The sequence below is a fragment of the Macrotis lagotis genome, chromosome 7 (assembly GCF_037893015.1).
Source record: "Macrotis lagotis isolate mMagLag1 chromosome 7, bilby.v1.9.chrom.fasta, whole genome shotgun sequence".
Classification (NCBI taxonomy): domain Eukaryota; kingdom Metazoa; phylum Chordata; class Mammalia; order Peramelemorphia; family Peramelidae; genus Macrotis; species Macrotis lagotis.
The window spans coordinates 131,249,019-131,268,770 of NC_133664.1; the positions used below are offsets into that span (position 1 = coordinate 131,249,019).

The 19,752-nt window shown below is 33.8% G+C and overlaps 1 protein-coding gene across 1 annotated transcript in view; it reads left to right on the forward strand.

Annotated features, from left to right (window-relative positions):
* The window catches only part of LOC141493006 (protein FAM3C-like), a 28,383-nt gene extending 8,700 nt beyond the window's left edge, over positions 1 to 19,683 (forward strand). The window contains exons 2-5 of the mRNA XM_074193817.1: positions 6,158 to 6,214; positions 10,191 to 10,295; positions 17,611 to 17,634; positions 18,873 to 19,683. Of these exons, the coding sequence (XP_074049918.1) occupies positions 6,202 to 6,214; positions 10,191 to 10,295; positions 17,611 to 17,634; positions 18,873 to 19,000 (270 nt within the window). The 5' untranslated portion in view covers positions 6,158 to 6,201 and the 3' untranslated portion in view covers positions 19,001 to 19,683. The remainder of the gene's footprint in view (positions 1 to 6,157; positions 6,215 to 10,190; positions 10,296 to 17,610; positions 17,635 to 18,872) is intronic.
* The last annotated feature ends 69 nt before the right edge of the window (positions 19,684 to 19,752 follow it).

Sequence of the window (19,752 nt, forward strand, 5' to 3'; positions counted from 1 at the left end):
GGAGCAACATGAAACAATCATTCAGCACTTACCAAAAAAAAAGAGATTTACTTAATTACAGAAGCCTATTCTGAGAAAGGTATACCATTAAAGATACAAGACTTAATTCATCTGAGTGGAGCTCCTTGTCTTGTATTACTCATTGTGATTATTACCCACACATCTGAGAACTACTCCCAACTACTTGGGGCTCAGAAGTTGAGGTGGTGATGTCTGAGCCTTTAAACCTCTGTGCCAACCTAGACTAAGGAAGTTATTACCTTTTAAGGAAAAAAATTAGTCTAACTGCATGAGGGAGGAAGGGATAAATGTTTATTCATCTATTTAACCTCGAAGGGACTAAAAAGGAATAGGACCTTTTTAGCTCTAAGTATATGATCCTGATTACTATGTGGCTAGAAAGCAGTTCTTGTGAGAGAAAACTATATAACTTAAGTGTAAAGGGGCAGCCAGAACAGCCGATGAAAACTTATACTACATTAATAGAAATATATAATCTCCTGAGAAAAAGGTAATTAGCTAGATTCTAACCTGGTCTGACTGTATTTAGAATAAATCATCCAGTTTTGGGCATCACATTTTAAAAACAGCAGATTTGGTGGAGTATGTCCAGAAGAGGGTGACTTAGAAAATGAAGGGTCTTGAAAAGATTCCTAAAATCATGAAAGGAATTTAGAGCTATTATACTTGGATGTAAAAGGTAGAACTTAAATGAATAGAAGTTATTGGGAGGTTCAGCTTGAGAAAGCATTTCCTGACAATTAGAATTGTCCAAATCCCTTTGGGGGGGTGAATTTTCTGCACTCAAAATGTTTAAGCAAAGTTTGAATGACTTGTTTGGGATGTCATGGATGGAATTCATGTCTTAGGTTGGAGATGACTTTTAAGGACCCTTCAGATCCTAAAACTCTGAGTCTATTTGTGAGGAAGGTCAGCTAAAACATTCAGGTAAATTTATTTCTAGGAAATTGCCAGGAATTCTTTCTTGTACCTTGTTCTAATGGTGTTCATAAATTGAATTTCTTGTTTATGAAAACAGCAGAATTACTTTTATAAGTCTTCTCTTGGAATGTAGTATGCTTTTTTTATGTTTTTTATATGTTTTTATTTTACAAATTTCTCCTTTGTTCACTGGCTTGTTGGTCAATAGGTACTTGCTAGGTGCTTTTGGTGTTCCCAACTTACCTATTTTCACTTTTATTACTCTCTTTCAGTTCCTTGAAAAATGCCACAGAACTCCTACTTAAGCAAATTTTACCTCCCCTTAATAATTAGAAATATTTAGAATTTAGCTCAGATCAAGGTTGATATTCAGTTTTTGCCAAACAAGTTTGATAGAACCTATTCAAATTAATGTTAGTCACTTTGCATTTTTAATAATATTTCTTACCCTTATTCTCGAGTAAAAGACATACTTATGAAAATATATTACACTCTGCATAGGAAGATCTTATTCATCATTGATTCTATACAGCATGTAGTGGGTTTTTATTTTTACTTATTTTCTCAGAGGGACTGTAAAACAGATGTAGTCAGTTTGGTAAACTCTTTTTTTTTAATATTTTGAGTTTTACAATTTTTCTCCCAATCTTACTCCCCACCCCCCAACTCACTTTGAGTAGTAAATCTGCAGCAGAGATGATCGGGGATCAACAAGCACTAATTTAGCACCTACATATGCCAAGTTTTCTCCTTGATGTTGGAGATGCCAAGGCGAAAAAAGAAATAGCCCTTTTCAGGGGTAGCTAGGTGATGCAGTGGATAGAGCACCAGCCCTAGAATAAGGAGGACCTAAATTCAAATCTGGACTCAGACATTTAATAATTACATAGCTGTGTGGCCTTGGTTCTGTCACTTAGCCCCATTGCCTTGCAAAACAAAACAAAAGACAAAAACAAGAAATAATTCTTTTCATCAGGCAATTTGTGCTATCTGGGAAGACAGTGTGCTCTTTTATAAGTACATACAAAATAAATACAAGGTTATTTTTTTGTGGGATTTCACTAGCATTTAGACTTATCAGGAAAGACCTTTGAAGGGAAGTAGGAATTACAAGAAGTGGGGGAGATTCTATGTAACAGACTTGGGGCCAGTCTATATAAAGACATCGAGATAGCTGAAATTGGGAATAAGTAAAGGAGAGGCAAATTATGAAGGGCTTTAAATGCTAAACCAGAGAAGATTGTATTTGAACTAGAGTCAGACCTATAATTATGACAAAATCATTAATAGAGGCAGAGTTGATATTGTATACTATTAGATTTCTAACTAAATGTTCTTATATTTAATTTATGTCAAAAGTAACTAATTGTAATCTTTTTAAAAAATTTTATTTATTTAAAACAATGGGGTTAAGTGACTTGCCCAAAGTTACACAGCTAGGCAATTATTAAGTGTCTGAGGTCAGATTTGAACTCAGGTTCTCCTGATTCAAGGATTGGTGTCTATCCACAGTACCACCTAGTGGCCCTCTGCTAGTTGCAATCTTACACATATATAGGAGTAGAGGAAACCAATGGACTGTTTGTATATAATCTTAAAGATGTTGTAGCTCTGATTGACTAGAGTCCTCATTTCTACTTAAAACTTAGAAAGCTTCAGCAATTTTAGAGAGGCATTAACTGAATTAATAAATTATGCATCATAAAATATTTATTTTAATGTGATTATCATTTTTGAATATATTTCAGATACAGAGTATACATATTATACATATGAGTATATGTCTCAGAGTGTGTGTGTGTATGTATAGTTGGGAGATGTTGAACAAAATAAATAAAAGTATAATGAAGCATAGATAACATGACTTTTCTCATTTTTTTAAAGAAAGATTTTATTTATTTTGAGTTTTACAACTTTTCTCCTATTCTTGCTCCCCTCCCCCCACCCCCTACAGAAGGCATTCTGTTAGTCTTTAAATTGTTTCCATGGTATACATTAATCCAAGTTGAATGTGATGAGAGAGAAATCATATCCTTAAGGAAGAAAAATAAAGTATAAGAGATAGCAAAATTACATAATAAGATAATGGTCCCCCCCCCCCCATTTGGTCTTTGTTCAAACTCCACAATTCTTTCTCTGGGACAGATGGTATTTTCCATTGCGGATAGCCCAAAATTGTCCCTAATTGTTGCACTGATGGAATGAGCAAGTCCATCAAGGTTGATCATCACCCCCAAATTGCTTTTGGGGTATAAAATGTTCTTCTGGTTCTGCTCATCTTGCTCAGCATCAGTTCATGCAAATCCTTCTATGCCTCCCTGAATTCCCATCCCTCCTGCTTTCTAATAGAACAGTAGTGTTCCAGATAACATGATATTTTAAAACTAAGTCAGCAGTCCAGGGATTATTATGTTTGTGTTAGTGTCCTCTGTTTCTATTTGAATTTGACACCACTAGTATAGACATATAGTAAAAAATACAATTAAATAGGTCAAACAAAGGTCCTAAGAATCTGCTCTAATAAGTATGTAATAAATGAATAATGCATCTTAGAGCAATGCTCCAGTCTGCATAGCATTTTATCTTTCAGAGTACCGTGTTGACCTGGATGTTGTGCAACATGTACCTGACTTCCATTAGTAGCCAGTTGTTGCTCATCCTTTAATTAAAGAATTATTCAACAGTTTCTCCTCTTTAGTCCACTTGCCATCACTTTTAGTAGAGGCTTTAATTACTACCACTGATGATATTATAGCCCCTTTGATTATTCTTTCTTATGGTTCTGGAAAGTCATTTTTCATTCTCTTTTGAAATTCTACTTATGCTTCTATGTAGAACTCTTGGAGGAAACCTTCCTTGATTCCTTCAAATGGTAATGATTTTTCTTCCTTTCTGACCATATAGCCCGCTTAATTTGACTTACTTGCATTACACTTATTTGTATTGAATCTCTCCCTTAGACTAGAAACAACATAAAGACTTAAATTGTCATACTTAATTTTTATATTGCCCCCAATGTATTATAGTGTTCTGTATTTGTTTAATAAAATTTTCTGTGCATTAAATTCAAAAGCAATTTCCTTCTCCCTTAATCCTATTTTTTCCTGCCTCCCCCCCAAAGTAAAACTTCATTTTTTGAACATTTGATTTTGGAAAAAATAAATATTGTAGCTAGATAGTTGAGCAAAAGAATATGGCTACCATATACCACTGTTTTTCTTTGAGTTAAAAGAAAATCATTAACAGTAAGTGTTTTTAGTCTTTTAGCTAAGATCAAGTTTTGTGCTTTTAAGGCATCTATAAAAACTATTTAGCTCTCTCTCTTTTTAGTGTCCTGCAAGCGAAACAATTCCCTCTTTGGATTGAATTTTATATACACTCACACACATGTATATATGTACATATATATGTATATATATTTACATATGTGTATGATATATATATATATATATATATATATATATATATATATTCATGTATATTTATGGTTTTGTAAGGCAATGGGGTTAAGTAACTTGGCCCTCAGCTAGTTAGTAAGTGTCTAAGGCCAGATTTGAATTCAGGTACTCCTGACTCTAGGGCCGGTGCTCTATCTACTGTGCTACTTAGCTGCTCCCTTGGATTGAATTATAGGCAAATGCTTATTAATATCATTTTGGGTAGGGGAAGCTTCTCCAGGATCTCAGGAGACCAATTCCTATTTCCCTGCCAAGTGCCTCATCAAGTCTTCATTGCTTAATTTTAATGGTTATTAATTTCTAGAATATATAACTATATTAAAATTATAATTCTCCAACTCATTCTGAAGCTTGATAGAAAATGCTTCTTGATTATTTATGTTGCAACTTTTTTCCAGTGGTGCGATAGGAGTCTGCATCCTAGCACAAGGATTTTGTTCAGAGGTTGGTTTTGTTTGTGTGTGTGAGATAGTCGTTTGCCAATTTGGTGAAGCCTATTGATCCTTCTCAGAGTAATGTTTTGAAATGAATAAAACAAAATACAATTGGATTATAAAGGAAACTAATTTATATATAATTATGTTGAAATAAAGATGTGTTTTTTTTCCCCTATCCAAGTGCATACCATTAAATGTTAATGAAAAAGGTACCTGCAAACCAGGTTAAGAATCCATGCATAGATATGATATTAAATTCATTATATCATATTGACTATCATGTCATATAGATTTAATTACAAATTATTGCTTTTGTAGCAGTCATATATGGCAGCAGTAAAATCTGACTTTTTTTTTTAATATCAGAAATGAAGATCTTTGCCTGGGAGTCAAGAGGTCTGACTAGCCCCAGCTTTAGATCTAAGTTTGTACAGAAAATCCTTTGGTATCTCAATTTCCCCAATCTATAAAAAAGAAGACATTAGGCCAGCTGACATTCTAGACCCCCTTCCAATTATAAAATGAGTAAGATAATGAACTAAAATTTAGATATATGAACTAATTTGAATTAATCCTTAATGGTTTCTTTTAACAATGTTAAAGAAATTATATAAAAATTGAAAACAAAGTGAAGAACCTTAAGTTGGGGAAGAGCCGAACAATCATGGTATTTGAATATAATGGAATATTATTTCTTTATAAAGAAAAATGACAACGGACAAATGTTTTAAAAGAATCATGAGGAGCCTTGAACTGTTGAAGAAAGTAAAATAATTCAATGACTACTATACTATTAATAAAAAAATAACTATAATTGCACTTGAATTAATTGTAGTGAACAATATTGATTCTAGAGAGCAGAAGGTGTAACTATAGAAAAAGGTATATAGATTACCACCCAATTATCCTTAACTATCTGTTAGGGAGAAAAATGACTATTCTGGATCAGTAAGAAGTGAGGAGAAAAATCCAATGAGATACTGTATATTTCCAAAATATTATAAATGTAAACTAGTTTAAAATTGTGGGTGGTTTTATTTTTATATATATATATATATATGTATATGTATGTGTATATATACATATAATACACATATAAAATAACTACATATGTATATGTTATGAATTAATTGAAATAACTCAGTTAAAGTTAATGTGAAACCTCTATTCTTCTATGAGTAGTGTCAATGAGTAAAATGCTTTGGGAAAAAAATTGAATGCCATTTATTAGGACCTCTTTGAGTTTTAATTCAAAATTAAAATGGCACCTTTTAGGTAATTATTTTAATTTGGATCTAATAATTTGTTTTCTTGTTTCAGGATGCTTCTTTGATGAAATTGTGCCATAGACTAAAAACATAAACATGAGGATGGCAGGTAAGATTTTTTTCCACTGGTATTTACATTACTTTGGAAATAAATCATTGTTTATTGATGAGTTAAAAAGAATGGTAGTTTTTAAAAATATTTCCTCTAAGGAAGAAATGTAATTTTGTGTGTAAAAGCAGCCAATGACTTGGTATTGCTGGACCACAGAGTGCATAGTAGAGAATAATGTATAATAAGATTAAAAATAGGGGTCTAGGTTTAACTTAATTTAAATGTCAAATAGAGAAGACTATATTTTATACTAAAAGGTAACTGGGAGTCACTGTTAAGTAGAGGAGTAACATTGTCATACCTCCTGGAGGAAAATTTATTAGGTGACTGTAATGAAGATGGATTAAAGTAGGAATAGAGTACTTTTTTTCCCCCAATTAATAAGCATTTATTTTCTCTTTCCATACTTGCCTCATATTGAAAAGAAAAAAAATCCTTGTAATAAATATGCAAAATCAAGCAGAATGATTTTCATTTTGGCCATGTGAAGAAATACTTAAGGTAGGATATACAGTGTCATCTTTGAGGAACAGCTGGCAGAGTGCTTTTGTAAGATTAGAGAATATGTGAAGGAGATAAATATTAAAGAAGACCAGAAAGATAGGTAGAGGACCTTAAGTGCCAGAATTATGTGTTACGCTAAAAAACAGTAGGGAGCCATGGAAGATTTAAAAAATTTTTTCCAGTTACATATTATGAAAGCTTTTCACCATTCATCCACTTGCATATTTATAAATTACATACTTTTCTTCCACCCTCCCTTCTTACCCCCCTTCCCCTCAGCATCAGACAGTCGTGAATATTGTACATTATACATTTGTGTTTAACCAGTTTACAGATTAATCATTTTCTATATAAGGAATTATGACTAAGGGAAAAGAAAGAAAACCATGAAATAGGAAAGAAAAAATAAGAGAAAATTTTAAAAACTGAGTGAAGATTTTTAAATTTAGTTTTGTTTTATTTTTCTTTCTCTGTATGTGGATAGAATTGTCCATCACAAGTTTCCCAGGGTTGTCCTAGATCTCTGAACTGTTGAGAGAAGCTGTGTCCATCAAGGTTGATCAAATCACAATGCTGTTGTTAATAAATAGAATGTTCTTTTGGATTCTCATGGAAGGTTTTTTTTTAGATGAAGGTTAGAGAGGGAAGAAACTGAAATTGAGACAATTTGGGAGTTTATTATGGTATTCCAAATTGATAAGTTCTGTACTAGGAGAAATTAAAAGCTTTTTTGAGTATAAAGAAGATAGATATGAGCAGTGATAGAGAGCTAGAATTGATAAAAATTGGTAATTGGATATAGAGGTTATGTGAAAGGAAAGAGTTGAGGACTGTGGAAAAAATGTACCAATAAAAATTGGGGTTATTAGAAGGAATGATAGGTTTAGGGAAAATGAGTCCTTTTTTGGACATGTTGAATAGATGATGCTACTGTACATTCATTTGGGGGTGAAGGTCAGGGTTGATTAAAGATGGGTATAGGCTTGGTAGTCTTTTACACTCACTGAACCCATGGAAGCCAAAGAAGTTGCCTAGGAAGTGTGTAAAGAGAGAAGAGAAGAGGGCCTAGGACAGTCATTGGAAATGTCCACACCTAGAGAGCAAGAGAAGGTGATCCAGCAGGGCCTTTAGCTGGACCAGCATAGGTCTGGTACTGAAGCCTTTCTCATTTGCTTCCCAGGATCACCATCTATCAATGGAACCAATATAAATGTATTATCTTTAAGTCTGATGGGTTTTTTTTTAAATTTTGGACTGGACCTGTGATTTTATTGATAGATAATTTCTCATGAAGAATCTTGGTCTACTGATGTGCTTGTTCGATTTGGTCTTTGGGAACTACCTAGGATACTGACATTAAATGATTTACCAATGGTTCCTCCACCTGTGTTTCATTTTTTTTAATGCTGTTTTTGTGAGGCAATGCAGTTAAGTGACTTGCCCAAGGTCACACTGCTAGGTAATTATTTAAGTGTCTGAGGTTGGATTTGAGCTAAGGTCCTCATGACTCCAGGGCCAGTGCTCTATCCACCTAGCCACCCCTGCTGCAGGGGCTTTCCTCCCTGGTCAGGAGAGAACCAGAGGAAGTGATTTAAAGGGGCCTACAGTCTCATTTTTACATGTGACACTTCTCAAGATCAAACATGTTGTCTGAAATATATTTATTATTTCTACAAGAGGCAGCATAGCAAAGTGAAAGACTGAGGTCCATATCCTACCTTTGAAACGTGAATTCTGGGGCGGCTAGGTGGCGTAGTGGATAAAGCACCGGCCTTGGAGTCAGGAGTACCTGGGTTCAAATCTGGTCTGAAACACTTAATAATTACCTAGCTGTGTGGCCTTGGGCAAGCCACTTAACCCCATTTGCCTTGCAAAAACCTAAAAATAAATAGTTTGAAAAAAAAAAGAAACATGAATTCTAGGGATGGTTTCACAATTTATAGTTGTATCCCCAGTGCCTCGTGCCCAGTAAATTTTTAATAAGTGAATTTTAGGCACTAGCATCATCATCATCATAATTTAATAAAACTTAATAATTGACTGGTAGAAGGAAGGTCAGTCTCTCTCTTTGCGGCAGGGGCTTTCCTCCCTAGTCAGGAGAGAACCAGAGAAAGTGATTTAAAGCTGCCCTTTTTTCTAATACCTTTGTGTTTTTCTACTCCTCTGTTCCTCATTTTTCCATGTGATCAGTCTTCTTGACTGACCAACATCTTGCCTTTACTCTAGGAAAGCAGTTTTGCTTCTTCCTCTCCCTTCACCCCACAGACTTCCTGTCTGAAACCAATGGCTCAAGTTGTTTCTGGTTTGAGGATAATGTGTTAGAAAAACAAAGAGGTTGTATAGCTTGAGTGTCTCTGGTTCACAGGTTCTGAGAGCTTTTAGAAGAGCCTCAGAGTAACTTCTTGTCCTCCCCCATTCACCATCCCTTCTTCCCACAGTTGACTATAGAAATGGTATCTTTATTTAGCTCATACAAGCCTTCTAATTTTTCCTAGACTAATTCCTACCCTTTTTGTGGTTGTGTTTTTTTTTTTCCTACTGTCATGCCGATTGGATTGTGGAGGCAGTTAGGTGACCCCTCCAGGAGTCAGGAGTAAACTCAGCTCTGGTCTCAGACATTTTCTAGCTGTGTGATCTTGAGAATAACAATAGTATCTTCCCATGCACGCGCAGATGAAATGAGCTGAAACTATCAATATCAAATGATAATTCTAAAGGCTTAGCACAGTACTCAACCTCTTCACTGTAATTTAATGAATGCTTATTGCTTTTACTTTCTCCTTTTCCCTACTCATTAGGGATCAGGGATGGATATTCTTTCTCAAAAGCATAATTAGATCTTATGTAGAGAAGCCACTCTGATGTCTACTTCCAACTGCCTCTACCAGCTCTAGTTAGGAAGGTACTGAAAACAAATGTCTCCTTAAATGACAAAATACAATTGTAATGTTTGGAACGCAATTGGAGCAGGGTGGGGCAGGGTTTAAGGTGATTTTCCCCTGCCTACCAAGGTTGGTATAGCCAATAATATTACCTTTCATCAATTTGTTCAGTTCTTTACTACTTCGTTTTACGAGTAGAGCTAGTCATTCATACTTCATCTCTGGTAGTGTGCGTGTGTGTGTTTTATTATAATATTCTTCTGAGGCATTACCTTGTATATAGGAAAAAATGATTCTCCTGGTTATCACTCAAATATTTTTTCTAATAATAAAAATATTTGTTGTAGTGATCATACATAAGTGATCTCAGTGATTGTTAATGAGAATTTTTGCATTGGACAGATTGGTACACTGGACATTTTTAACATGGTTAAAAATGTTTTGGGTCTATCACTACCTGCAAACTTTCATTTGCTGATCACTGTATTATGATTTATGATTATACTAAATATAGGATTCCACACTCATGTATTTAAAAGAATAATATGAACTTTTTATGAATTGCTTAACTGTTTCTTATTCTTTAGGTGCTGTAAAGTTGGTGGTTGCTGTAGCAGTATTTCTACTGACATTTTATATCATATCTCAAGTATTTGAAATAAAATTAGATTCAAATTTAGGAAATTTATTTGGTAAGTTTCTCCTGTTTCTTTTAAAATTTAATTCTTTATAACATCTGGTTTTCAAATACTTACGCTAAGTTGCTGTTTCATTTTGTCTATTCTTAGAAAAGTAAGTTTGGGTTATGTTATTTTGATCCTTTATAATTTTGAAATGCAAATGATAGTGGTTCTTAAAATCACCAAATACAGAGTGTAAATAATTCAGCCATTATTCATGGAATGCATATTTTGTGCAAAGTGCTGCCATAGGGGAAACGAAATTAGAATATATATATTCTCAATGTCCCTGAAGTGGGGGAACTGTTTTTAATCTTGAAAAAAATTTATTAATGTTTTTAAATGGACAAAAAATACATTTTCTCTAACCCTTCACATTGGAGGGTAGAGAAAAGGAAGAAAAAGAAAACCCTTGTAATGGTTATGCATAAGCAGAAAAAACAGTTCCCCTCATTGATCACGATATTGTTGTTTAATATATGTAATGTATATGTTTGTAGGTAGAGATGAATGTATATTTCTGTAAATGTGAACTATACACACACACACATATATATGTAGATAAATATTTCTGTATTTTGAGTGTATTACCTCTCAAGCTAGTTGGCGGTAACATACTTTAGTCTTCTGGAATCATGGTTGGTTATTGAGTTGGTTCTTAAGTTGAAAGTTTCTTAAGATTAAAGTTATTTGTCATTACATTGTATAAATTCTTTGGACTTTTATTCAATTCATTCTGTATCATGTATAGATCTTCACAGGCTATGCTGTAACTGTCCCTTTCATCATTTCTTAGGGTACAGTTCATTCCAGTACATTTATTACTGTAATACATTCAGCTAATTTCCTAATTGATTAATTTTCATTCATTTTATATTTAAAATTGTTGTTTTAAAAATTACTGGTTTCAGCATGTAATTAGCATAAAAGTATATTTCACCAAATAATTATAAAGGATGTATACTAATAAATGAAAAGAATGTAATAGAGTGTATAATTCATTTAAGTTCTGGAAGCTTGATAAATGCAAGTTTGTTGCTGAATCACCAGAACATATTAGAACATATTTACTAAAGCTTAAGAGTATTTGAAGGCATTGTATTAATCTTGTATGTAGATTTTCATACTTTTAATGGGTAATTATCTGATGCATTGTTTGAAATCGTTTTAACTAGTTATACTGTCATAGTGAAAATATGAAACAGGGTAACGTAATGCTTCAACCTTATTCTTGGCATGAAAGTAGCACTATTAATAGACTCAGGATCATGGGAAGGGATCTTGAGAGATTATACTATCTGACAGTTATAGTAATTAGTTCTATTTGAACCTTTCAGTGATGGGAAGCTGACTTTAAAAAAAATAAAAGACAATTACAAAAGAAAAGACAACTACAACAATGAAAATGTAATTGTCTTTTGAGGTAGTCACTCCTAATTAGTAGCTTTTATAATTATAAGTTGAAATCTGCCCTTTTGTTTATTTTATCTATTAGTTGTTTTTCTGCCCTTTGGAGCTACACAAAATAAACTTAATCCATGTTTCACGTGACAGCACTTTAGTTGAGGATAATGACCATATGTCCCCTAGTGTTTTTCTTCTGCAAACTGAATATCCCAGTTTCCTTTAACCCTTTTACATATGACTTGGTTTACAGACTTTTCACTGCTTGATACTTGATAGTGGTAATGGTTAATAGTAGTAAATTAGATCTCAGAATCAGGATTCAAATAGATGTTTGACAGCTTAATATTAGCCAATATCAATAAAATAGAACAAAATATGCCATTGTGTTTTGTGCTACTGATCAGATCACCCTTATATTATTCCGTTCAGTACATTTTAATAGGAACATTACTCACACCAGGGCACATCTTTAATTCTTCCCTGATTGATTCCCTGTCTTACTCCTCTTAGAAGCTATTTCAATCTTCTCTTCCCTCTTTAATCATCCCATGCTCTACTCTCCTATATACCAGAAAATTCAAGCTTTCTTCATTCTGTTTTTCTGAAAATCTCTCGATATGATTTCTTTTTTTCCCCCATCAATTCTTTTCTTTATTAAAATCCTTAAATTCATAGAGAACCTTCATTTTCATTGCTGTAGTGATTGTTGTTAAGCCATTTTCAGTCATGTTTGACTCTGACACCATTTGGGGTTTTCTTGGCAAAGATATTGAAATGGTTTGTCTTTTCCTTCTCCATCTCATATTGCATATGAGGAAATTGAGGCAAACGATGAAGTGACTTGCCTCAGGGTCACACAGCTAGTGTCTGATGCCAGATTTAAATTCAGGGTTTCCTGACTCCAGACCTAGCTCTCTCTATCCCTCATCTCCTCATATGAATTACTGTCATTTAATGTTGAAAGTAGAAATTAGAGTTAGCAGGCTGGTGGGATGGTAAAAAGCTAAATGATGGTTTTATATCGACCACTCCCAAGACCTTTGAAAACTCTTTTTAGTTTTCTATGTACTTGCATTGGTAGGACCGTGAATTTTCTTTTTTTCTTTTTCTTTTTTTGTACTTAAATATTTTATTTAGAGTTTTACAATATTTCCCCTAATCTTCCTTCCCTCCCCCCCCCCTACAGAAGGCAGTTTGCCTGTCTTTACATTGTTTCCATGGTATACATTGATCCAAATTGAATGTGATGAGAGGGAAATCATATCCTTAAGGAAGAAACATGAAGTATAAGAAATAACAAGATCAGACAATAAGATGTCAGTTTTTTTTTTCTAAATTAAAGGTAATAGTCTTTGGTCTTGTTCAAACTCCACAATTCTTTCTCTGAATACAGATGGTATTCTCCATTGCAGACAGCCCCAAATTGTCTCTGATTGTTGCACTGATGGAATGAGTGAGTCCATAAGGTTGATCATCATCTCCATGTTGCTGTTAGGGTGTACAGTGTTTTTCTGGTTCTGCTCATCTCACTCAGCATCAGTTCATGCAAATCCCTCCAGACTTCCCTGAATTTCCATCCCTCCTGGTTTCTAATAGAACAATAGTATTCCATGACATACATACCACAGTTTGCTGAGCCCTTCCTCAATTGAAGGACATTTACTTGATTACCAGTTCTTTGCCACCACAAACAGGGCTGCTATGAATATTTTTGTACAAGTGATGTTTTTACCCTTTTTCATCATCTTCATGGTATAGACCCAGTAGTGGTATTGCTGGATCAAAGAGTATGCACATTTTTGTTGCCCTTTCGGTGTAGTTCTCAATTACTTTCCAGAAAAGTTGGATGAGTTCACAGTTCCACCAACAATGTTATAGTGTCCCAGATTTCCCACATTCCTTCCAACAATGATCATTGTCCTTTCTAGTCATATTGGCCAGTCTGAGAGGTGTGAGGTAGTACTTCAGAGAAGCTTTAATTTGCATTTCTTTAATAGGTAATGATTTAGAGCAATTTTTCATATGACTATGGATTGCTTTGATCTCCTCATCTGTAAATTGCCTTTACATATCCTTTGACCATTTATCTTGACATGATTTCTGACTCAACTTCTTTCTTTCACTTCCTGTATGTGTACTTTATCTCCTCTCCTTTTCTCTTCAATAGTTGTACTCATCTCCCCATCCTTTCATACTGCCCAATCTTCAATCTTTCTCAGTCACCTTATTCCTTCCCTTCTGCCTTCAGTCATGCCCAAGCCTTCCCCATACTTAAAAACATAGAAAACATCCCCTTCACCTGGACCCCTACCATTCTCTCAAGTTAACACTAATATCTCTTCCCTTTTATTTAACGAAACTCTTTTAAAAACTATACATGCCACCACTTCCTGTCTTCTTATTCCTCAAAACTTTGTAGTCTGGGAAGTCAGACTCTGATGGGCAAAAAAAATGAAATGACTGAGAAATAAAGGTTTGTTCTTTGAAGCATATTGATTTATGAAGTAGTGCATGCTAATTGCCCAACAAATCAGCACCAGGTCTCTGCATCAGCTAAGGCTGGACTCTGAATACAGGGGAGGCAGACTTTTATATACAAAACAATGAATCCAGGTAAGACCAATTAGTTAAAAAGGAAACAGTACAACATTAGGTAATCTGATTTCTATTTGGAGGAAAGATTAGGGACTTTCTAATTTGGGAAAGGGAGACAGTGAACAGGTGCAATTAATTACCTGATTTCAGGTAAAAGTTGTCCCACTCCCTTACCTCCCATCCTCCAGGTGTCTGGAAATAATCAAAGTAACATGGAAACAATAATTGATTGATCTGTATGCGGCTAGTTTTCAGAAAAGACATAGGAGTTGCTTGAGATATACAATTATGAGAAAACCCTTTGCAAGAGTCTTTGAGTGTGACTTAGTTTCCGGTCAGCATAACCTAGATCCTCAAGGATCTCTAAGCAGCAGGTAGGGGTATTCAACTTCCCTGCCATGCAGGGCTAAGCTCAAACAATACAGTAAGGTTTTCCCTCATTTCTCACAATTGAATAAAGTTTTCTCACAAAACAGAAGTTGGTCTTAGGCCCATAGTTGAATAGAAAGAGAACTGAGCTAACTCTAGAACTGAGTCAGAGATGGCATTGGTGAGGTTCACTTAATTCCCACAATAAACTATTTGCTGCTCTAATCCCCTCAGTCCCCTCACTTTTGACTTCATGGCTCAACTGAATCTATGTTTTCTGAAGTTACTAATGATCTCTTAATTGCCAAGTCTGATGGTTTTTTCCCTAAATTTTAATCCTCCTTCTGTCTGCTGCATCAGTCACTGTTGACCACCTTCTTTTAGATAGTTTTTCCTCTGTGGGTTTTAATGACACTCCTCCATTTAGGGTATGGTTCTATCAGACTATGCTTTCAAAGTCTCTTTTCTGGGATTATCATCCATATCATATCACTTAACTCTTCATATCTTCCCCATGGTTCTGTACTAGCCCCTCTTCTAGAGTTTTTTGTCTTGGTAACCTAAATAGCAATTAGGGGTTTAACTCATTTCTATGCTGTGAGTCACAGCCACACAAATGTGACACAAGTACAGGCACACATAAGCAGACGCTAATAAGAGGTCTGAAAAACAAACACACAAGCAGATAGATGTTTATGATACGTGTATTTGCATTTGTGTATGTGTGTCTAGATAATATTTATTTGTTAAAATTTATATATAAATATATATAGGATCTATTACAGTGTAAATCTATTTTTACATGTCTATATCTTACATCCATATACATGTATACATATATAGATATGCTCATGATGTATATTTTACATATTGTTTTTGTATATGTATAGATGTATCTATCTTTCTTTAGCTATCTACCAATATCATCAGCTTCAGTCTTTCCCTTCAGCTTCAGCCCTGCATCATCAATCAGTTGTTGAATATCTCAAACCTAGAATTTCCCAGAAAACATTGCAAACTCTAAAATAGAACTCATTATTTTTTTTTTTAGGTTTTTGCAAGGCAAATGGGGTTGCTTGCCCAAGGCCACACAGCTAGGTAGTTATTAAGTGTCTGAGACTGGATTTGAACCCAGGCGCTCCTGACTCCAGGGCTGGTGCTTTATCCACTGCGCCACCTAGCTGCCCCAGAACTCATTATTTTTTATAAACCTCCTTTTTGAAATTTTGTTCTCTTCTCCCAGGTTTATAACCTCAATGTTATTTTCAACTCCTTGCCTTTCCCTCATCACTTCTATCCATTCAATTGCAAAATTTTGTAGTATCTTTTGCAATATCTCTTATATCCTCCTTTTTTTCCACATACACAGAACTTCCCATCTTTGTTCAGACTCCTCCTACCTTTCACCTAGACAATTGCAACAACCTGCTAATTCATTTACCTTAGTCAAGTCTCTTACCATTCCAGGCAATCTATATATTTCTGCTGAAGTAGTCATGTGTTTCTCCTTTTTAATTCAACTCATCTGGCATCCTATCTACCCATACTGTCTGACTCCAAATTTCTTTCCAGTTTATTGCATATTACTCCCCCTCCCACAGCACAACTAGCCTTTTCTTTTTCCAGTCACACAAGTCTCCATGTCTTTGTGAGGCCCATCCCACATTACTGGATAAACTCTTCTTCCTTAGAGACTTCTCTTTTAAAACACAGCTCAGGATTCTGTCATTTTACATGGATCCTTTTCAAATCTCCCAGCTAGGGATTTCCTTCATTCAAACTACTTTGAATGTTTGCTTTTATTCATTTTATATTTATATTGTACATATTTTTATATGTACTTGTTTGCTTCATTTCACTAGGTAAGTTCCTTGTGAATAGGGATAGTTTCATTTTCATTTCAACTACCTCTTAATAAGTCCATGATTGGTTAATTGTTTGAACAGGAAGGTAAAAACATTCTCAACTATGGTATATAAACAAAAGTCAAAGAAATTCTTTGTTGTTTACTTCAGAGAGAAGCCGGAACATAATTTTATTTCATTTTTTAGGCCTACATGTAGAAGAGGTTGTAGATTTATTTAGAGGGTAAAAGTGGTCCAGTGGATAAAAGTTAAATGGAGACATATTTTTGACTGAATATAAAGAAAAATTATCTAGGTTTTTTTTTTAGGTTTTTTTTTTTTGGCAAGGCAAATAGGGTTAAGTGGCTTGCCCAAGGCCACACAGCTAGGTAATTATTAAATGTCTGAGGCCAGATTTGAACTCAGGTACTCCTGACTCCAGGGCCGGTGTTCTATCCACTACACCACCTAGCTGCCCCAAGAAAAATTATCTAAAAAATAGAGAAGACCAAAAATGGAATGGCTATTTTCTTAGGTGCAGTAAATTGCCCATTAGTGAAATTGACCAGTTAGAAAAAACTGAATTTTATCGAGTATAGAGGAAATTATGGTATAGCATATAGATTGCTTCTTTTAATCTGTCTTTGTGTTTAATAACTTAATAGTTTCTAGTTGTTTGAATTTATTTTTTGAAAATAATTTTCAGATCTCTCCAATAATTTTGAAATGATACTTTATTGCTAGCAATGATGGCTATTGAATATGTGGGAATCAAAGTTTAATATATGGAATGTCTGAATGATTAGACCTAAAACTTAGGATAATAACTAAAGATGAAAATGGTATTTATTATCTATATTAAAACATACCACACTGTATTCTGTCTCATTATAGTTTATTATATTTGTAAATTATGGGTATTTTGAATATGTTAACTATTTTCTTGCTGATTTTTCTTTCAAAATGCTTTATTTTCCTTGTAGAAGAGGTTATATGTAAAATAATAACAAACAATAAGCATATTTTATGGGCTTATTAAAAATTCAGTAGATACATTTCATGTTGTTTCTTTGCCTGAAGGTAACTTGACTTTTATGTGTTTTTTATTTTAGCAAGATCAGCATTGCAGATAGCTTGTAAGTATTCTGTATCTCAAAAGAAGTTTGTTTTCAAAAAAAGTTCAGTAATGTGCAATTTTTTTAAGGGGGCATATTTTCCACTGATGTCAGTTTGCCAGTTATAAAATTCAACATACAGAATTGATCTAGAAGTAAGATAATTTCAAATGAGAAATAGCTTTAGTTACTTTTCAATTTTTACTGAACTTGATAGGCATTTGTAGAATTAAAAAAAGTCTTGACTACTATATTTAGTATAGTTGTTTTTCTTTATAATACTATGTATTTCATTTTATTCATTTAAAATGTGATTTTTGAGAAGGTATCTAGGCTTCTCCACATTGTCAAATGAGTCTATGACATACACACAAAAAGATTAGGATCCCTTCATTTTACCTCATTCATTAATAGTAGAAACTATAGACTTTATTACCCTATTTGTTGGTTTACAACTTTTCAAATCCATGGTAAAAAAACTAAGATGAATGGAAGTTGGATGCATGACAGGTGACAGAATGGAGAAGAGATATTTACTCTAAGGGAGCTAGTGTATAAATAAATACACCCAAATACATTATGCTGAAATTATGCATTTATAGCTATCTCTTTATATATAGACTGGTCTTTTAGCACAGGGTCTGACTAAATTGAAAACTAAATTTAGGGCTCAAAAATTCCCTAAGTGGCAAGAAAAATGAAACCATTTAACTAATTCATGAGCTCAAATCTACCCTCCCTCTTGATCTTTTACTTTATCTTTAGTATGGCATATTTTAGTAATGCTACCTAGGACCTTTGGATTATAAATTCTGAGAAAACAAATCCTCCAGTATAAGCTTTTTTAAGGTGTAGGACTACATATATACACAGAGTTAGAGAAGAATATATAGCTAATTAAGTGTTTGAGACCAAATTTGAACTCAGGTACTCCTGACTCCAGGGCTGGTGCTCTATCCACTGCACCACCTAGCTGCCCCAGTTTCAGTTTCTTTTGAAGTAATCTGATCTAATATGTAAAGGCATAAAGCAGCTAAATTACTCTCTCAGAATTGTTCAAACCTAGTTAGTGACTTATAGGGATTAGAACTAAAATCTCCTGATTCCCAGTTATTTCCATTATGCCATTTCATTTTTTTTAATTCAAAAGATGTTATTAACAATTGATTGGTCACTTAGTGTATTGTTTACTTTGCAGTTAGAAAGAAGAATAGGTACTATTATTATTTTATTTTAAAACTGTATCTATTTTCTCCAAGATACAAAGCCTCCCAGATATAAATGTGGCATTTCAAAAGCTTGTCCAGAAAAGCATTTTGCTTTCAAAATGGCAAGTGGAGCAGCTAATGTCGTTGGCCCCAAAATTTGTGTGGAAGACAATATGTAAGTATTGTATTGTAAGGTGGTATAACTTGAAACAATAATTTCATGAATTTATCATTTTAACATAACTTCCAAAGCTGAGTTGAAAGCTGAAGTTAATTTTTTCATATTTTAATCTCTAATAATTCATGTAAATAGGACTTTCCAGGTGATGTTTTCTCATTCATTACTTAATTTTTAAAGATGTATTAATCTATTTTTCTAGAACTTTTAAGAGAACTTTGTTTCAGACTTAGAGAATGATGTTGCATTAGATAATGAAATAATATCTTCCTTTTTGATTTTGCACAAGTAGTGTTCTAACTCTGAATTGCATGTCCTCCTGACCTCACAGATCCCTTAACTTTCTTTAAAATATAGCTCAGGCACATCCTTCTTGACTACAACTATAACAAGAACTAGCATTTATATTGTGTCTTCTATGTGCCAAAGGGCCTATTAAGTGCTTTATAAGAATCTCATTTGATCCTCAGAACAACCCTGGAAAGCAGTGCTTCCCTAATTTTATAGTTGAGGATACTTGGAATCCTAGAAATCTGATCTTCAGATGAATTTATTTTTATATATTTACAAAGTTTATATATTGTAGAGGCAAGGAACTGTGTGCTTTTTAGAAATCTTTTAGAGATTTCTGCTTCTGTTTCTGACAAAACTAACCTTTGTACCTTGTATAATTTAATTTTGAACTTTGAGATTCAAAGGTCAACTTTTAGTTCACTCTTAATGATAAATATTTATTAAGGCATTTCAAAAAAC